Here is a 20468-nt window from a genome sequence, read left to right on the forward strand (position 1 = left end):
ATTTCTTAAATAAAACTCTAATTCTCTCCCTCCCCCTCATACACAACTTTTTCTCTTTCTCTTTCTCTCTTTCTCTAATATGGTCAGTAAAATAATAATATCCCATAAAAATAATCACTTTGAGACTCCGTGAAAAGATTCATAAATTTGATTGTGGCTACATAAATGTGGTTCATACACATTTGAAGACATGAACCTTATATATTTACATCCCTTTATTTTTACAATGCCCAGTACACATTCATTATTCACAAGGTATCTGAATGAATGAGTGTTTTTCTCTTTATGGACTCCCATGGGGGTGACGTATTGTTGACTGTCTTCTTTGCATCTTCTAATTTGCGTCATGTCATGTCAGGTTGACTCAACCAAGAACGAACCTTGGAAAAACTCTACAACTGGTCTCTGACTGCGTTTTATAGCCCTGATCTTTAAACACTGTTTCACAGTTTTCTAAGAACAAATTCTTATCCTTTGTATTTTTGTTTGGGCACACCACCTATTCTGATTCCCCTCAGTGACAGGACCTACTGGCTTTCTTGTCCTTAAATTTTCATCCATTCCCATTTTAGAAGTAATGACTTTGACCACTCAACAGTGGCCCTCATTCAGTTACCCATGTCTATGGAAAGGGCAGATTTTGCTGATTCCACCAAGCCACTTCATTAGGCTAACTTTAGTTGGTGATATTAAGGGGAGGGAAAGAAAGGTCTAATCTCTAAGTCTCAAGTCATAATCACCCTCCTTTCAACTCTAAATAGGACAAGAAACTCCTGATCCTAACTCTATGATAGACTTTCCTTCATGACTGGCCCAGTGGATGAAAGCATTTTTACCTCAGCTGGGCATCTCCCTGTGTTTGGGTCTGTGTAAAGCACTGGGATGACAGAATTAAAGCTGGTCACAAGTTTGGCAATGCTATGTTCCATGAAAGAAGTAAAAGAATTCACTCAATAACACAAAATGTCAGAGTGATGAAAGACCTTGAAATTCATGTAATCAAATCTCCTTACTCATAGATAAAGAAACCAAGGTCCAAAAACATGAAGTGACTTCTCAAGGTTTTTCCAACACTATCCTGAAGCCTTCTTTGACCTTTTTAGAGGTCATCTTTATTCCTCTGAGATCCCCAATGTACAGCTTGTACCTCTTTTTAGTACTGTATTTGGACTTGCTTCATTAGATTTGCAATATGCAATATTTGGGAGACTAAGTGTCTAACTTCCAGGGTTTAGCAGAGAAGCCAAACTCATATCAATGTTTTATAGATGTTTTTGAAAAAATGGGAGGGGAAAAAAGGAGAAGGAGGAGGAGAAGTAAAGATGGGTCTAAAGCTTAGTGATTTGATTTATCACTAGTAAACATGGTGGCAAACAACATTTGAGAACCCAAGCCCAACAATAATGGGTATATTGGAACATGAAGCAGGGAGCTTCTCCAGGCTCCTGAGATGGTATAGGCTTTTCCCTCCTTTTCTGTCTCCTCTTGGATCCATTGAATAAATTGAGCGACAGACACAAACATACCGGGCCTCCCCCTGAAGCCAGATCTTGTGCCCCAACTGAAGACACCCACTTGGAAGAGCCTCTGGGTTCCATGAGTAGTACAGACCATAGGCGCCCCACTGTCTCCCTGAGAATGAGAGAATGAAGAAGGTACAGTCTGCAAGGAATCAACAGTAGCTCTAAAAAGAGGGCAGGATGAGGGGGCCCTAGTGGCATGAACTAGGGGCCTCTCTCCAGGGTACTATCCTGAGAACGTAGAAAGTGGTGGGGCATGTGGAAGATGGGGCTGAGGCAGGGGCTGAGTACCTGGCAATCGCCTTTGGTGCCTGGTTCCTTCCAAGCACAAACCATGTTCCTAGAGAGCTGATCTACTCTCTTGCTGCATTCTCTCCAGCTAATCTGCATCACTCTCAGCTTCTGCAGGTACACGTTTAAGTTGTCATGGAGGTCTGGGAAATGAGGAAGCTAGTGTGAGAATGAGTGCTGCATCAACCACTGAAAGTGGTTGATCACGGTGGAAGACACAGAATGATGCAAACACTTAGCAAACCATAGACTCACAGGGTAGAAAGGCCTTAGAGGTGACCTAATGTAATTCCCCACTCAATCTCCTCCTTAAGATCTCCAATAAGTGGTTTTTTCATTTCTGCTTATATGTATTCTCTTTGGGCAACTCATTCCTTCTGGAAGCAGCCTACTAAACCCCAAGCACTAGTCCCTGCCAGGTAAACTTAGAATAAACTTTCTCCATGGCTCTACTATCTCTCCACAGGCATGGTTGGTCCCTGTGCTGAGGTTCAGAGCAACACAGCTTCTGAGTCAGTGTTGTCCAGTGTCTCTGCTAGGTCAGTGAAGAAATCAGGAAAATGACCCACCTATTACTGCCAATTTGTGGGAAGGAAAAAACTGTAATTCTAGAGGACCTTCTAGCTTCCCCATCCCATTCCCACCCTCCCAGAGGTTCTCGCTGTCTGGCCAGCCTTGCGCCCTGGAGAAAGAGTAGAGTCATTGATGACAAAGCTTGGTTGAAGAATCACTGGTTCAGTTATTTTGATCACTGACTTTCATCAAATGATAAACAGATGGAGAGATGTACATTATAAAACAACCCATGAAGGAAGAATCCAAATTGGCTTTCTAGCGCCCAGTGTTTCTGCCCCCCACCCCCAAAATTTTCACTCTCATATTTTGAGATTCTTCTATATTCCAGGCTTTCACTAGGGACTTTACAATGTAATTGTATTTAATTTAATCCACATAACTGATTTGAGGGAGACATTGCTGTCATTCTACAGGTGAGAAAAGGTGAGCGTGATGAAGGTGGAGGAACTAGCTCAAGATCACAAAGCTAGAGTCGTGAGACCAAAGTTCAGACCCGAGTCTTCCAAAGCATCATGCTGTCTAGCCCAGGAAACATCAATGTGAACTTTCTATGGATTTTGAAGGGAAGACACATACCATGCTCATAAGCTGTCACCCACTCTGCCATCCAACACCGGTCCCAGATCCTTTCCTTCTTCTGCAGACAGATGGGCATTTTGAAGTTAGTGAATTGTACTGGTGTGGCAAGAAGGAGCAAGGAGAGATCACTGTCAAGGTGGGATGGTTTATAATCTTTGTGAATAATTATCTTCTGCACTTGCTTTCTCTCCAAGTGGACATCACTGAATCTTTTGGTTCCCATGACCACGGTAATATTTCTCAATGTCATTTTTAACCTAAAAAATGAAAATAATAACTCCAAACTATAGTAACAGTTACACTGCATTTCACATTTATAGACACATTTGTAAACAGCAGCGTTCACAAGTGATACTGAGAAATCCAATGAAATGGATGTTTAGTGCCCTAGAGACTGGCTAAAGATCAGAGTGGCAGGAATCAGGAGTCCAGGCTCAAGCAAATGTCTAAGCTAGTGAATTATCAGCCCAGGAAGATCTCCCCGACCCAAAGAAAGGCAAATGAATCCATTCAAGAAAATAAGATGTGAATTCCTTGACAATAGGAATTTTGACTGTCTTGTTGATTGCTATATCACCAGCACTTGGAACAGCCCATGGTTGCTGCTTAATGAGTATGTGTACAATGAACAAAGATAGTGCATTGTCTGCACATATGGCAGGCAGGAGGAGGAGAAACTTGTACTGATTTTCCAATACTGGGTGCATAGTCACAACTAGCAGCCAACCTTAGGATATGGTTCACTTAAAAGGAGAAAGTAGGTATAGAAAAGAGATTTTTTGATACAAAGCCAATGGGAACAAACTGGGTATAGAGTCCATGGGTTCATAACCCTTGTGCACTAATCCATTAAACTATGCAGCCCAGACAAAATGTTGAGGAAAGGGGCTCCTGGGTGGCTCAGTGGGTTAAGCCTCTGCCTTCAGGTCAGGTCATGATCTCGGGGTCCTGGAATTGAGCCCCGCACCAGGCTCTCTGCTCAGCCTGCTTCTCCCCCACTCCCCCTACCGCCTGGGATCAAGCCGGGCATTGGGCTCTCTGCTCGGCAGAGAGCCTGCTTCCCTCCCCCCTCTCTCTGCCTATCTCTCTGCCTTCTTGTGATCTCTCTCTCTGCCAAATAAATAAACAAAATCCTTTTTAAAAATGTTGAGGAAATTTGATGCAAATTAAGACAATGCTTCAGAAACTTACAGGGTTCTTGGGAAGCAATGGGCAGCTGTCAAAACCCACCACCGATGTATGATTGAGCCTCCACAGAGGTGTTTCCGTGAGATCTGGATACTCACTTGCCATGGGAACTCACCTTCCTGGACTTCAAACAGTTCACGAAATGATAACGATGATGAATTTGAAAAGGCAGGTCGGTGGCCACAATGAACTTTGAAAGAGAAACGAAAGAGCCATTTGTACATGAGGAGCATGGAGAAATACTTCTTATCAGGTATTCTCACCATCTTCCAAGTTTAGACTGGTAATGAAGCTGAGTGAAATAAATGAGCAGGCGCAGAGGGGCACAGAGAGGCAGAGGCTCAGAAAACACCAGCAAAACACTGGGGTGGCAATGCAAAAGGGCCAAAGATACGTAGGATCCATTCAGGAGACAGCAACCATGTAGAATTTGAATAGGGAAAGTCAATATCAAGAATCATAAATTATAACAGAGGAAGACTACAAACGGTCAACAGGACTCCAAGAATACCATAAGTCTAGAGTAGAGTGAAGGGACTGAACATGGCAGAGGAGACTCTCCCTAAGTTTCGGGTTCAGAAATTACTGGATAATGTGAGTTTGCAGTCCAAGGGAAAACAGAAGGTTGCTAGTTCTATTGCTACACAAGCAGGAGACATCCCTTTGAAGTACAGCTAGATTGAAGCTGTAACACCCCTCCTGGGTAGAGGTGAGCAGGAGGGAGCTTAGGTATCAAGAGCCTGCTCATTAGCTAGAGGGCACAAGGCCTGGGATGTCCTTGTGTGTGTTGGGACAGCTGCAGTGAGGTTTAAGGAGACTGGAAGGATTTGGGGGACCTGTCAAAGAAAAAGATATGACCACAAGGTGGCAGTAGCACACACAAGCTTTATTTCAGTAGGCCTGTATATCCTACAAGCCCTTTAACAGCAGGAGACCATCCAGAAACTCCAAGGGCCACCATCCAGAAGGGGAGGAGGACAAGGGAACTCCCAGGGGCAAGAGATCAGAGAAGGTGTTTAACATCTAGGTAATGCTGTTCAGCAGCAGATATGGGAGTCTCTGAGTCAAAGAGCAATTAAGGGCAAATAATGGTGTGAGTGTTGATAATCAACAGGCTTTATCTTATCTATGATTAGCACATATTGGGTCCAGTTTCACCGGGTGTGCAAAATAGGCAGGCTTTCAACATCTAAAAACTGCTAAGTTGGGCTTTATTGAAAATAAATGGATGGGGCACCTGGGTGACTCAGTCAGTTAAACAACTGCCTTTTGCCCAGGTCATGGTCCTGGGGTCCTGGGATTGAGCCTCACATCGAGGGCTCCCTGCTCTGTGGGAAGTCAGCTTCTCCCTCTGCCTCTTCCCCCACACATGCTGTCTTTCACCTCTTTCTTTCAAAAAAAAAAAATAATAATAATAAATAAAATCTTAAAAAGAAAAAGAAAACAAATGGATGTGTAAAAAGTTAGAAGCCATTTTGGAGCCATTTACATATCAGGAGGTCACTAGACAGGGGACAAGGCTTAGGCTTATGACCTATATGGCTGGAGCCAAGCACTTCTGGATGTCCTCTCGCCCTGCAACAATCATACTGTAGGAACAAGGAGAAACAAACAGAAGCATGCCAGACAAGAACCAGGAAAAAAGTCCCTTCCTTCTGCAGTATCTAGTATCTAGTGTCTTTTGCTGAGGATAATTTTGTTTTCCAGATTAAGATATAACTGACATAGAACAGTGTAAAACTTTAATATGGACAACATGTTGATTTGATACACTTGTCTATTGCAAAATGATTAGCACTATAGCATTAACTAACAACTCCACCACATCCCGTTACCATTTTTTTGTAGTGAGAACATGTAAGATCTACTCTCTTAGCAACTTTCAAGTATATACTATGGTACTGTTAATCCTATGGTTATCACCATATTATACATTAGGTTCCCAGAATCTATTCATCTTCTAACTGGAAATTTGGATCCTTTGATCAACCTCTTCCTATTCCTCACACCCCTGGCCCCTGATAACCACCATTCCACTCTGTTTCTATAACTTTGTTTTATTCAGATTCCAAATATAAGTGGGAACATACAGTCTTTGTCCTTCTCTGTCTTGATTTATTTCACTCAACATCATGCCCTCAGAGTCCAGTCATGTTATTGTAAATGGCAGGAATTCCTTCTTTCCTTTGACTGAATAATAGTCACACATATATCACATCTTTATCCATTCATCCATTGACAGACAGTTAGGTTGTTTCCTTATCTTAGCTGTTGTGAATAATGCTGAAATGAATGTGGAAATACAGACAACTCTTTGAGATCCTGTTTTCCTTTCCTTTGGATATATACCCAGAAATGGGATTGCAAGATCGTATAGCAATTCTATTCTCAATTTTTTAAGAAAACCCCATTCTGTTTTCCAAAATGGTTGTACCAATTTACATTCCCACTAACAGTACATCCTTCCCAATTTTTGTTAACTCTTGTTTTTTTTTTTTTTTTTTTTTTTTTTGATAAAAGCTACTTTAGCAGTTGTGAGGTGATATCTCATTGTGGCTTTGATTTGAATTTTCCTGAAGATTACTGATGTCAGTGTATCTGTTCATATTTCACCTATCTGTTGGTCATTTGTATGTCTTCTTTGGGAAAGAAGTTCCCAAATTCAGTTCATCTATCTATTTTTTAATCAAAAGAAAGTTTAAATTGTATGAATTCTTTATATAATTTGGATATTAAGCCTTTACCAGATATATGACTTGCAAATACTTTCTCCCATTCAATATGTTGCCTTTTAGTTTGTTGACTTTTTCTTCTGTTGTGCAGAACTTTTTAGTTTGATATAGTTCCTCTTACTAATTTTTCCTTTTATTGCTTATGTTTTTGGTGTCATAACCAAAAAATTATCGCCAGTAACAATGTCAAGGAATTTTTTCCCTTTGTTTTCTCCTAGAATTTTTATGGTTTTAGTTTTTATGTTTAAGAATTTAATCCATTTCAAGTTAACTTTGATGTGTGGTGTAAGGTTCCCATTTAATTTATGTGACTAACCTGTTTTTCAGAACCATTTATTGAAGAGACTTTTTTCCCCATTGAATATTCTTGAGTCCCTGTCAAATATTAGTTGACCCAGTATGTAAGGGTTTATTTCTGGGCTGTCAGTTTGTTTCCATTGGTCTTTCTGTCTGAGTTTATTCCCTGAAGCTTTGTGTGATGCCTCCAGTTTGTTATTACTGAGAATTACTTTGGCCATTCAGGGTCTGTGATGATTCCATAAAAATTTTAAGTTTTTCTATTCCTGAGAAGGATGTTGGAATTTTGATAGAGATTGTATTGATGCCATAGATTGTTTTGAGTAGTATCAACATTTTAACAATATTAATTCTGATCCATAAACATGAGATATTTTTCCATTTGCTTGTGTTTTCTTCAGGTTTTTTTTTTTTATCGAAGTTATAGTTTTCACTGTAGAGATCTTTCATCTTTTTGCTAAACTTTATTCCTATTTTTTTATTCTATTGTGAATGGGATTATTTATTTCATTCTCAGATATAATGTTGTCTACAGAAATACAATTGATTTCTGTATGTTGATCTTGTATCCTGCAACTTAGCTGAGTTCATTGATTACTTTTTCAGTGTTGTAAATATATTTTCTATATAAAAAAATTACATCATCTATATCCAAAACAATTTTCCTTTTTCATTTGGATGCCTTTTATTTTATTTTCTTGACTGGTTGCTCTAGCTAGGACTTCCAGTGCTTTGCTGAGTAAATGAGAATGGGCACTTTTGTCTTGTTCCCGGCCTTAGAGGAAAAACATTCAATGTTTCCCCATTGAGTGTAGTATTGGCTGTGGGTTTGTCATATATGGCTATTAGGTTGAAGTATATTCCTTCTATACCCAATATGTTGAGAATTTTTATCATGGAAAGCTAATGTATTTTGTCAAATATTATTTCTGCATCTACTGAAATGATCATGTGATTTTTATCTTTCATTCAGTTAATGTGGTGTGCCACGTGTATTGATTTGTGAACTATTCTTTAATCCTAGGGATAAATATCACTCAGTCATGGTTTATGATCCTTTTAATGTGCTATTGAATTTTTTTTGCTAATATTTTGTTAAGAATTTGTATAATTATATTCATCAGGAATATTGGTCTGTAGGTTTTTTTTTTTTCTTTTATTACATTCTTATCTGGCTCTGGTGTTAGAATATGCTGGTCTTGTGAAATGTTTGGGAATGTTCCTTCCTCTTCTATTTTTTGGAGGAGATTGAAAGCATTGGCATTAATTCTTCTTTAAATGTTTGGTAGAATGAACCATTGAAACTGTCAGGTCTTGTCCTTCTCTATGTTGGTTAGCTTTTGATTACTGATTCAAACTTTTTTTTTATGTTAGTCACCATGTAGTACATCATTAGTTTTTGATGTAGGGTTCCCTGATTCATTGTTTGCATATAACACCCAGTGCTCCATGTAATACATGCCCTCCTTAATACTCATCACCAGGCTAACCCATCCCCCCACACTCCTCCCCTCTAAAACCCTCAGTTTGTTTCTCAGAGTCCATAGTATCTCCTGGTTCTTCTCCCCCTCTGATTCCCCCCCTTCGTTTTTCCCTTCCTTCTCCTAATGTCCTCCATGCATTCCTTATGTTTGACAAATAGGTGAAAGCATATGACAATTGACTTTCTCTGCTTGACTTATTTCACTTAGCATAATCTCTTCCAGTCCCATCCATGTTAATGCAAAAGCTGGGTACTCATCCTTTCTGATGGCTGAGTAATACTCCCTTGTGTATATGGACCACATATCCCCCTTCTTTTCACTACATCTGTATCTTTGGAGTAAATATCCAATAGTGCAATTGCTGGGTCATAGGGTAGCTCTATTTTTAATTTTTTAAAGAACCTCCACACTGTTTTCCAAAGTGGCTACACCAACTTGCATTCCCACCAATAGTGTAGGAGGGTTCCCCTTTCTCCACAGCCTCCAACATTTGTTGTTTCTTGCCTTGTCTATTTTTGCCATTCTGACTTGTGTAAGGTGGTGACTCAATGTGATTTTGGTTTGAATTTTCCTGATGGCTAATGACAATAGACATTCTTTCATGTGCCTGATAGTTATTTGTATGTCTTCTTTGGAGAAGTGTCTGTTCATATCTTCTGCCCATTTTTTTTTACTTTATTATTTGTTCTTTGGGTGTTGAGTTTGAGAAGTTCTTTATAGATCTTGGATATCAGCCCTTTGGCTATAGTGTCATTTGTGAATACCTTCTCCCATTCTGTGGGTTGTCTCTTTGTTTTATTAATGGTTTCCTTTGCTGTGCAGAAGGTTTTTATTTTGATGAAGTCCCCAAAATTCATTTTTGCTTTTGTTTCCCTTGCCTTTGGAGATGTGTCATGAAAGAAGTTGCCGTGGCTGATAGTGAAGAGGTTCCTGCCTATGTTCTCCTCTAGGATTTTGATGGATTCCTGTCTCGCATTGAGGTCTTTCACCCATTTTGAGTTTATCTTTGTGTATGGTGTAAGAGTATGGTTGAATTTAATTCTTCTGTACATATCTGTCTAATTTTCACAGCACCATTTATTGAAGAGACTGTCTATTTTCCACTGGATATTCTTTCCTGCTTTGTCTAAGATTAGTTGACCATAAAGTTGAGGGTAAATATCTGGGCTCTCTATTCTTTTCCATTGGTCTACATGTCTGTTTTTGTGCCAGTACTATATTGTCTTGGTGATTACAGCTTTGTAATATAGCTTGAAATTGGGCAATGTGATGCCCCCAGCTTTGTTTTTCTTTTTTTAAACATTTCCTTGGTGATTTGAGGTTCTTCCTGGTTCCATACAAATTTTAGGATTGTTTGTTCCAGCACTTTGAAAAATGCCATTGGTATTTTGATTGGGATGGCATTGAAAGTATAGATTGCTCTGGGTAGCATACACATTTTAACGATGTTTATTCTTCCAGTCCATGAGCATGGTATGTTTTTCCATCTTTTTGTATCTTTGATTTCTTTCATGAGTGTTCTATAGTTCCAAGACTATAGACCTTTTATTTCAAGGTATCTTATGGTTTTTGGTGCTATTGTAAATGGAATTGTAAATGGCTCTAATTTCTCTTTCTACAGTTTCATTGTTAGTGTATAAGAAAGAAACTTATTTCAGTGCATTGATTTTGTATTCTGCCACATCACTGAATTGCTGTATGAGTTCTAGTAATTTGCGAATGGAGTCTTTTGAGTTTTCCACACAAAGTATCATGTCATCTGTGAAGAGAGAGAGTTTGTCTTCTTCTTTGCCAATTCGAATATATTTATTTCTTTTTGTTGTCTGTTGTTAAGATTTCTAGTACTATGTTGAACAAGAGTGGTGAGAGTAGACATCCTTGTTGTGTTCCTGATATTAAGGGAAAAGCTCTCAGCATTTCCCCATTAAGAATAATATTCACTGTGAGTTTTTCATAGATGGATTTTATGAAATTGAGAAGTGCTCCTTCTATGCCAATACCCTGATGAGTTTTAATCAGGAAAGGATGCTGTATTTTGTTAAATGCTTTTTCTGCACCAACTGAGAGGACCATGTGGTTCTTCTCACTAATATTAATGTTTTCTGTCACATTGATTGATTTGTGAATGTCAAACCACCCTTTATTCCCAGGGAAAATTCCCACCTGGTTGTAGTGGGTAATCCTTTTAATATACTGTTGGATCCTAGTAGCTAGGATCTTGTTGAGAATTTTGGCATCCATGTTGATCAGGGATAGTGGTCTGAAATTTTCCTTTTTGATGGGGTCTTTGCCTGGATTGAGGATCAAGGTAATGCTGGCCTCATAGAATGGGCCTGGAAGTTTTCCTTCTGTTTCTCTTTTTTTGAAACAGCTTCAGAAAAATAGGTATTATTTCTTCTTTGAATGTTTGGTAGAATTCCCCATGCAATCCTTCTGGTCCTGGACTCTTTTTTGAGGTTTTTGATCACTGCTTCAATCTCCTTACTGGCTATTGGTCTGTTCAGGTTGTCAATTTCTTCCTGTTTCAGTCTGGGAAGTTTATAGGTTTTCAGGAATTCATGTATTTCTTCTAGGTTTCTTAACTTATTGCATATAACAGTAGTGATAATGGTTTCTGATTATTGTTTCTATTTCCTTAGTGTTGTCAGAGGTGATCTCTCCCCTTTTATTCATAATTGTATTAATTTGGGTCCTTTCTCTTTCCTTTTGGGTAAGTCTGGCCAGTAGTTTATTGATCTTATTAATTCTTTCAAAGAACCACCTTCTACTTTTGTTGATATGTTCTACTGTATTTCTGGTTTCTAATTCATTGATCTGTGCTTTAATCTTAATTATTTCCCTTCTTGTGCATGGGTTAGGCTTAATTTGTTGTTGATTCTCCAGATCTTTAGTGTTTAAAGACAGTTTGTATATTCAGGATTTTTCTATTTTTTTGAATGAGGCTTGGATGGCTAAGTATTTTCCCCTTAGGACCACCTTTGCTGTATCCCATAGGTTTTGGAAGGATTTTTTTTTGTTCTTATTGATTTCCATGAATCGTTTAAGTTCTTCTTTTATTTCCTGGTTGACCCAAACATTCTTAAGCAGGATGGTCTTTAGGTTCCAAGTGTTTGAATTTCTTCCAAACTTTTTCTTGTGATTGAGTTCCAATTTCAAAGCAATGTGATCTGAGAATATGCTGGGAATAATCTCAGTCTTTGGTACCTGGTTTGTGACCCAGTATGTGTTGTATTCTGGAGAAAGTTTCATGTGTGCTTGAGAAGAATGAGTATTTTCTTGTTTTAGGATGGAATGTTCTGTATATGTCTATGAGGTCCATCTGGTCCAATATGTCATTCAAAGCTCTTGTTTCTTTGTTGATTTTTTGCCTAAATTATCTGTTTGCTGTTTAGATTGGAGTGGTAAGGTGTCCTACAATTAACATATTCTTATCAATATGTTTCTTTATTTTGGTTAACAGTTCGCTTATGTAGTTGGCTGCTCCCATGTTGGGGGCATAGATACTTACAATTGTTAGATCTTCTTGTTGGATAGACCCTTTAAGAATGATATACTGTCCTCCTGTATATATGACTACAGTCTTTAGCTTAAAATCTAATTTGTCTGATAAGAGAATTGGTACCTGAGATTTCTTTAGCAGTCCATTGGTATGAAAGATTGTTCTCCACCCCTTCACTTTCAGTCTGGATGTATCTTTAGGTTCCAAAACAAGTGTCTTGTAGATAGCATATGGATAGGTCCTGTTTTTTTATCCAATATGCAACCCTTTGCCATTTTATGGGAGCATTTAGACCATTCACATTGAGAGTGATTATTGAAAGATAAGATTTTATTGTCATCATGTTGCCTGTGATGTCCTTGTTTCTATAGATTTTCTCTGTAAACTTCTGTATCACTCTTGGGGTCTTTCTCCTTTTACAGAACCCCCTTAATATTTCTTGCTGGGACAACTTTGGTGGTCACATATTCTTTCAGATTTGCCCATCTTGGAAGCTCTTTCTCTCTCTAATTATTCTAAATGACAGCCTTGCCAAATAAAGTATTCTTGGCTGTATGTTCTGCTCATTGAGTACCCTGAATATGTCTTGGCAGCCCTATCTGGCTTGCCAGGTCTCTGTGGACAGGTCTGATGTTGTTCTGATGTTCCTTCCTTTGTGCATAAGGAATGTCTTTCCCCCAGCTACCCTTAAGATTGTTTCTTTGGTTTTGAGATTCACAAGTTTTACTAGTACATGCATGGGTGTTGATTTATTCTCCTTGACTTGGGGGGGTGTTCTATCTGCCTCTAGGACATGAATCTTTTTTTCATTCCCCAGATTAGGGAAGTTCTCAGCTAGGATTTGCTCAAATATATTTTCTACCTCCCTCTCTCTCTACACCCTCTCAGGGATCCCAGTAATTCTGATACTGGAACATTTCATGGCATCATTTATTTCTCTAGTTCTGTTTTCATGGATTATAAGCTGTTTGTTCCAGGCCTCCTCCTGATCCTTCTTTTTTATTTCTTTGTCTTCTAGATCATTAATTCATTCTTCTGCCTTATTTACCCTAGCTGTTAGAATATCTAGATTAGATTGGTTCTCATTGGTAGTATATTTATGTTCTGCCAGATCAACTCTTAACTTTTGCCCTTAGAGAATCTATGTTGTCATTAATGGTTTTCTCCAACCTAGCTATTGTCTGCATATACTGAAGTCTGCTACACTGAAGTCTGTTTCTGACATCTTGCTTATATTTATATCCATTAATTCTGTGGCAGAGGTCACAGTATTTTAGTTTTTCCTAAACTAAACCTAAGTTTTAGTGTTAGTGTTGGGGTTTCCTCCTCTTAAACTAAACTTTAGTTTAGTTTTAGTGTTGGGGGTTCCTCCTCTTAGTCATTCTATTGAAGGATGGTTGAAGGAATGTATGGAGTCCAATTATTGACCACAACCGAAGCAACATACACTTGTTTTATAGGGAATGTAGGGTTGGCTGCCTCTTATTCTTCCAACCTGTCTTCTGGGGTAGGGGCCAGCCACACTGTTACTCAGGCAACCCTATTTGAGCAGAGTCCCCCCTGTGAGGGTGATGGGCTCAGTGAAAACTGGCTTTGGAGGGGCTTTTGTTCTCTGTCATCTTTCCCTGACAGCTTTCTGAATACCTTCTGAGAGTCAGAACAGGAGTGACCCGTATCCAAATTTCTGTCTCAGAACAGAGAGATCCCAGTCTGTTCTTCACCAGAAAACCCTCCAGGCCACATTGTCTCCATTTTTGTCTCTCCTCCTAAAAACCACAGCACCCTGTGTTGTGCTCCCCACAGCAGCACTCCCAGCCCTTACTTCCAGGTCCAGGCATGTCTCTGCCCTTTGTGCTTCTAAAGCCACCAGCCACCCTCAGTTTGCATATGCACCCCCACAGCACAGGATTTCAGTCTGGGGGCTGCCCTAAAGTCCTTTCCCTGCTGCTACTGGTCTGCAAGTCTATGCCCAGTCCCCAGTACAGGAGGCTTTTGTGCTCTGGTGGTGCAGGATCCCAGAAGGCTCCCATCCCCTTCTGTTTATCTTCCAATATCTGCCAGCAGAATCATGGCTCCACATTTCACACCTCAAAACCAGCTGCCAGAGATATTCTGTTGGTATAGATCCAGATATATATTCTTACATCTCAGGCTAATTTTGTGGGTGTTCAGTGTGGTCTGGTAGATATCCAGCTCAATTCAGGAGACCGGTTGAAATAAGATCCTCTAATCCTCCACCATCTTTCCCTCCTCTCCTCATTCAATTTTCTTACTCATTATTGGTCTTCTCAGATTTTCTATTTTTTCATGATTCAGTTTGGTAAGATTTATGTCCTAGGAATATGTCCAATTTTCTAGGTTTCTAATCTGTTGCCATATAATTTTTATGAGCCTATGTATTTTTGTAGTATAAGTTATCATGTCTTTTTTCATTTCTAATTTTATCATTTGACTCTTCTTTCCTTTTTTTTTTTTCTTAGTCTAGCTAAAGGTTTGTAAATTTTGTTTACCTTTTTTAAAAAAACTGACTTTTAGGGGTGCCTGGGTGGCTCAGTCTTTGGGTGTCTGCCTTCAGCTCAGGTCATGATCCTGGGGTCCTGTGACCGAGCCCCAATTGGTCTCTTGGTGGGAAGCCTGCTTCTCCCTCTCTCATGGCCCCTGCTTGTATTCCTTCTCTTGCTGTGTCTCTCAAATAAGTAAATAAAACCTTTCAAAAAAAAACCTGACTTTTAGTTTTGTTGACACTTTGTATTGTGTTTCTGATTTCTATTTCACTTATCTTCACTCTGATCTTTATTATTTCTTTCCTTCTGCTAACTATGGGCTTGATTTGTTCTTCTTTTTCAAGTTCCCTGAAGTATAAATATAGATTGTTTATTTGAGATCATTCTAATTTCTTAATATATCCATTTATCCATTTATCCATTTATCACTTTCCTCTCAATTACTTTTGCCCCATCACATACGTTTTTTAAATTATTTATTTATTTATTTATTTATTTGGCAGACACAGAGAGAGAAATCACAAGGAGGCAGAGAGGCAGGCAAAGATAGAGGGGGGAACCAGGCTCCCCAATGAGCAGAGAGCCCAAAGTGAGGCTTGATCCCAGAACCCTGAGATCATGACCTGAGCTGGAGGCAGAAGCTTAACCCACTGAGCCACCCAGGTGCCCCATCACATAATTTTTGATTCATTGCATTTCCATTTTCATTTGTTTTGAGATATTTGTAAAATGTCTCTTTCTCTCTCTTTTTAAAGATTTTATTTATCTATTTGAAAGAGAGAATGAGAGAGAGGGAGAGAGAGAGAGCATGAAAGGAGGAAGGATCAGAGGGAGACACACACTCCCTTATGAGCAGGGAATCCAATGGGGCACTCGATCCTGGACTTCAGGATCACTACCTGAGCTGAAGGCAGCCTCTTAACCAACCAACTGAGCTACCCTGTAAAATGTCTCTTTTGATTTCTTCTTTGATCCATTGATTGTTCAGAAGTCTGTTGTTTAGGTTCCACATACTTAAAGACTTTTCAGCTTTTCCCTTCTTCATTTCTAACTTCATTCCATTGTTGTCAGAAAAGATTGTTGATATGATTTCAATCCCCTTCAAACTTCTAAGATTTTTTTTGTTTGTGCCATATCATACAATTTATCCTCAAGTATGTTACCTGTGCACTCTCGAAGAATATTCTCCTGCCGTTTGTTAGAATGGTCTATGCATGTTTATTAAATTCATTTGTTTTGGATTATGATTCAATTCCAATATTTTCTTTTGATTTTTTTCTGGATGTCCTACCCATTGCTGACAATGAGGTAGTGAAATATACTACTATTATTATTATATTTTTAACTATTTCTGTCTTCAAATCCATTAGTATTTGTTTAATATATTCCATTGCTGCAATGTTGGGTACCTGTATATTTACTATTGTTATATCTTCTTGATATATTGACTTTTTGATCATAATATAATGATCTTCTGCATCTCTTATTGTCTTTTTTAGCATAAAGTCTACTTTATCTGATGTAACTATGGCTACCTTCATTTTTCTTTTGTTTTCCATATGCATGAAGTACCTTTTTCTATCCCTCTACATTGAGCCTAGGTGTGTCTTTAGAGCTAAAATGAATTTCCTGTAGGCAGCATGTAGTTGGTTCTTGTTTTTTTGTTTGCTTGTTTGTTTTATTTTTGTTTTAATCCACCCAGAATAGTCTGTGCCTTTCTATTGGTAAATTTGATTCTTTTATATTTAGTGTGACTATTGGTATGTTAAGGCATAGTACTGCCATCATATTATTTGTCTTCTGGTTGTTTTGTATCTCCATTGTTTCTTTTTCCCTCTGTTTCTGTCTTCTTTTATAAAGTGGTGGTTTTCCATGGTAATTTACTCTCCCCTTTTATGTTTTGTGACTCTTCTCTAGGTTTTTAGTTTGTGGTTACCATGTGGCTTACAAAAAACATCTCATATATAAAATAGTCCTTCTTATGCAGATAGAACCTAATCTTCATTTGCCTATAAACTTCCACCCTTTTACTCCTTTGCTTTTATATTTTTCATGTCACAATTTACCTTTCATTAAAAGGTAAATTCACTGAAAATTTCACTGAAAAATTATAGTAGCTATAGTTATTTTAATGTTCCTTTCCTTTAATCTTTATAATGTAATTGATTAACCCAGCATTCTAATATAGAGTTCCAGTTTCTTAATTCTGTTTATTTTTCACTTTTGCTAGAGTAGTGTGTACTTTCATTTGCTTTTAGGTCACTAATAAGGATTTTTTTTTTTTTTTTTCATTTCAACCTGAAGAACTCCTTTCAGCATTTCTTGCAAGGCAGATCAAGCAGTGGTGAATTCCCTGAGCTCTTGTTTGTCTAGAAAAGGCTTTATTTCTCTTTCATACCTGAAGGATACCTGGCTAGATAAAGTATTCTTGGCTGGCAAGTTTTATCTTTCAACACTTTGAACATGTCATTCTAATCTCCTGGCCTGTAGATTTTCTGCTGGGAAATCAGAAGATAGCCAAATGAGGGCTTCTTTGTAGGTTACTTTCTTTTAAAAACAAAATTAGTCTTGAACTCTACCTTGTATTGTACATAAAATTTGAAACCAAATTGCATGTCTAAATATAAAAGATGAAAAATAAAACTTCTAGAAAATAACATAGGAAACATCTTTATCAACCTGGGATGGGAAAAATGTTAATTTAATATATAAAATCATTTAAATTCTGGAATAATAAAAGCTAACAAATTTTCAGTATCTGCAAAGTGTCTGTCATTGTTCTCAGAGCTTTAGGCATATTTATTCTTCACAAAAACCCTAATATTGACATTTTACAGATAAGAAAACAAATACAGAGATATTTACTAACTTATTCTGAGATCACATAGCACGTATGTGAAGGAAATGTAATTAGTTGCGGTCAGTCTAACTTCAGAACTCATTATGCTGCTACAGGTCTGATTGTGTTTATAACCTGGGACGAAAAGGTCCTTCTAGTACATCAAATAAAAATACTGATGAGTTTTTTACATAAACTTAAAATTTTTACATTTGGTCCAAAATAGACTTTTAAGAGTGTTAAAAAAAAAAATTAGGAGAAAAGATTTTACAACACACAAAAGAGACAAAGGGTTAATGTCATTAAAATTTTAAAAAGGTCCTACAAACCAATTAACAACACCCATTCAAATAGGAAAAATGAGAAAGTTATAGGAACTGGTAATTCTCAAAAGGATAAATGAAAAATGTTACAACTAAAGAAAATGCTACAAATAAGGGGGTAAAGGGAGGTCTTGTGGCCAGATATATTTCAGAAATATCAGATTAAATAAAATTAAACTATTTTCTTCACATTGAGATTTCTCAAAACCTTTAATATGTGAATATTCACTGTGACTCTACAGAAAAAGCATGAAATAGAAGATTTTTAAAATCTTATTTAACCATGAGGACTTTTCTAACAGGACAGGAATTCTATTGAACATACTTGAAAATGCTGCATTAATTCATTTGCTCCTATAATAGTCCTATAACTTTTCCCACTTTATGAGGTTACATAATCTCATACAGGTGGTCTAAATTAATGAGGCCTTTATTCCACCACAACTCTGTTACTTGTCCCAGAGTGTTGCGCCTAGAAAGATCCTTAATACATTTATAAAGAAGGGAGCAGAGACTTTTTATAAAGTCAGTGGAGACTTATAAGACTGGAGAAGCAGAGGCAATTGCTAAACTCTTGCTCCAAGTCCCCTGTATTTCCAGAATTCTGGGTCCAGACCCTGGGGGATCATTTTAAATGGCATGTTCACTAAGCCCAAAACTTTGATTAATCAGTTGTAATCTCCTCATTTCCTGAGCCATTTTCTCTAACACATCATCCCCTCAGGACTCAGAATCAAGTCTACAGAAACCAGGTAAGAGGTTGTAGGCCTCTTTCCATCCTCTGCCCTGGGTTAGCCTGGCACAGACCTGGCTCTTCCAGGGCATGTCCCTTGAGCACCATAAGCAGTGGAATTAGAAGCTGGAGCATCTTCTTTTCATTCCAGTCCAGAATTGCCCAACCTATGCATTTAACCAAAGCTGATAAAGGGCTAGCTGCAGCTGCTTCAGTTGGGGCCATCACAAATGCATGGCAGAGCTAGTCTTGGGTGACATCACAGTAAGCCCAGGGTTGCGGAGGAAACAGGGGATGCAGGGCAGCCTGGCTTAATGAGTCTGTGTGGCTAGTCCTTCCCTATATTCTCTCCATAGTGGGGAATAAAGGGACACCATGTTAGGCAAACTTTTGTTTGTACATTCCCTTCCCACTTTTGACTCTGAGCCTCTTGAGGGACCATGTATTCTATCATATGCTTTGGCATCAAAAAGCTATGGGTCTTTGGGTGAGTTTTCATATTTTTTATCTCAAAGCCTGCTCTGACTTTTTAGAAGATTGAATTTTCTTGTGAGGTTAGTGGGGAGAATGGTGGAATGAAAGTGGGTCACATAGTCACATATGCATGAAAAGATTACTCTGAGTGTTACACAGAGATTATTTTAGAGAGGATTAAATAGAAAAGAGAATATAATTTAGGAAGTGGCTCCAGAAATGTAGATGAAAAATGATGATGGCCTAGAGTAGTAAAGAGGGTTTATGCATTAGTTTGCTAAGGCTATCATAAAAATGTACCACACAGTGGTTGGCTTAAACAACAGAAATTTCTCAGTTCTGCAGGCTGGTAAGTCCAAGATTGAGGTGTCAACAGGGTTGGCATCCTTCTGAGGGACATAATGGAAGGATCTGTTCCAGGTCTCTCTGGTTGGTGTGCAGATGGCCACTCTCTCGCTGCCTCTTCACATGGTCTTCTCTCTGCACATGCACTCCTGATGTCTCTTCCTCTAAATTTAATTTTAGTTTTAGTGTAGTTAACATATTATAACTTAATAACATATAATATGTTATATTGGTTTTAGGTGTACAACATAGTGACTCAACAATTTCATATATCACCCAGTGCTCATCACAAGTGCAGTCCTTAATCTCTGTCCTTATTTCACCCATCTCCCTGCATACCTCCCTTCTGGTAACCATCTTCCTCTTTTTATAAGAAAAACAGTTATATTGGATAAAGGCCTTATTTTAACTTAAGCATCTCTTCAAAGATTTTATTTCCAAATATGATTACATCCTGAGGTACAGGGGGCTGGGATGTCCACATAAGAATTTTAAGAGGGACACAATTCAGCCCGTAATAGTGGAGTTACCAAGAAACAGATGTAAATGAGAGATACCCAAAGAGGTTGAATATAAAAATAATGTGATTGATGAGCTCTATAAGATGAGCATTTAGATCCAAGTACAGATCTGAAATTTGGGGGTGGGGTATCAATTGGAAAGTTATCAGCCTATTGAAGTCATGGAGTGGATGAGATTGTTCACTGAGAAGGTTTGGAGAGAGAAGCAAAGAAGGCCTAGGGGTGAGCCCAGAAGAACTGACAACATTTATGGTGCTATATAGGAAGCAGGGCTGGAATAAGAAGCTGGCAATTACCAGAAGTACTGTAGAAAAATTAGAAGGCAGTGTTGGTGTCTAGAATACTACTAAAACGTCCCAAAGAGAAGCAATGCCTCCTGATTAAAGATAATCACTCCACATGTCCTCTGAACCTCTCAATCCTCCTACAGCCTTGGGAATCTGATACTATCAATTATTTGTTCCCTCCCTAGTCCTCATGCTCTTTTTCTCTTTCACATCTTTCTCATCAACATTTAAATGTGGCTCAGTTGGTTAGGCGTCCCCTCTTGGTTTGGCTCAGGT

At 38.4% G+C, this 20468-nt stretch overlaps 1 protein-coding gene across 1 annotated transcript; it reads right to left on the minus strand.

Moving 5' to 3' along the window:
* Positions 1 to 1297: 1297 nt before the first annotated feature.
* On the minus strand, positions 1298 to 18790 carry PRSS51 (serine protease 51; the record flags this gene model as incomplete). Its single annotated transcript, XM_082727612.1, has 5 exons — positions 1298 to 1632; positions 1812 to 1954; positions 2964 to 3062; positions 4270 to 4344; positions 18640 to 18790. 5 exons carry the CDS (start codon positions 18788 to 18790, stop codon positions 1336 to 1338), a joined length of 765 nt encoding a protein of 254 aa, XP_082583738.1. The 3' UTR covers positions 1298 to 1335.
* Positions 18791 to 20468: the final 1678 nt, after the last annotated feature.

Source organism: Mustela nivalis, assembly GCF_964662115.1.
Source record: "Mustela nivalis genome assembly, chromosome: 4".
Classification (NCBI taxonomy): Eukaryota; Metazoa; Chordata; class Mammalia; order Carnivora; family Mustelidae; genus Mustela; species Mustela nivalis.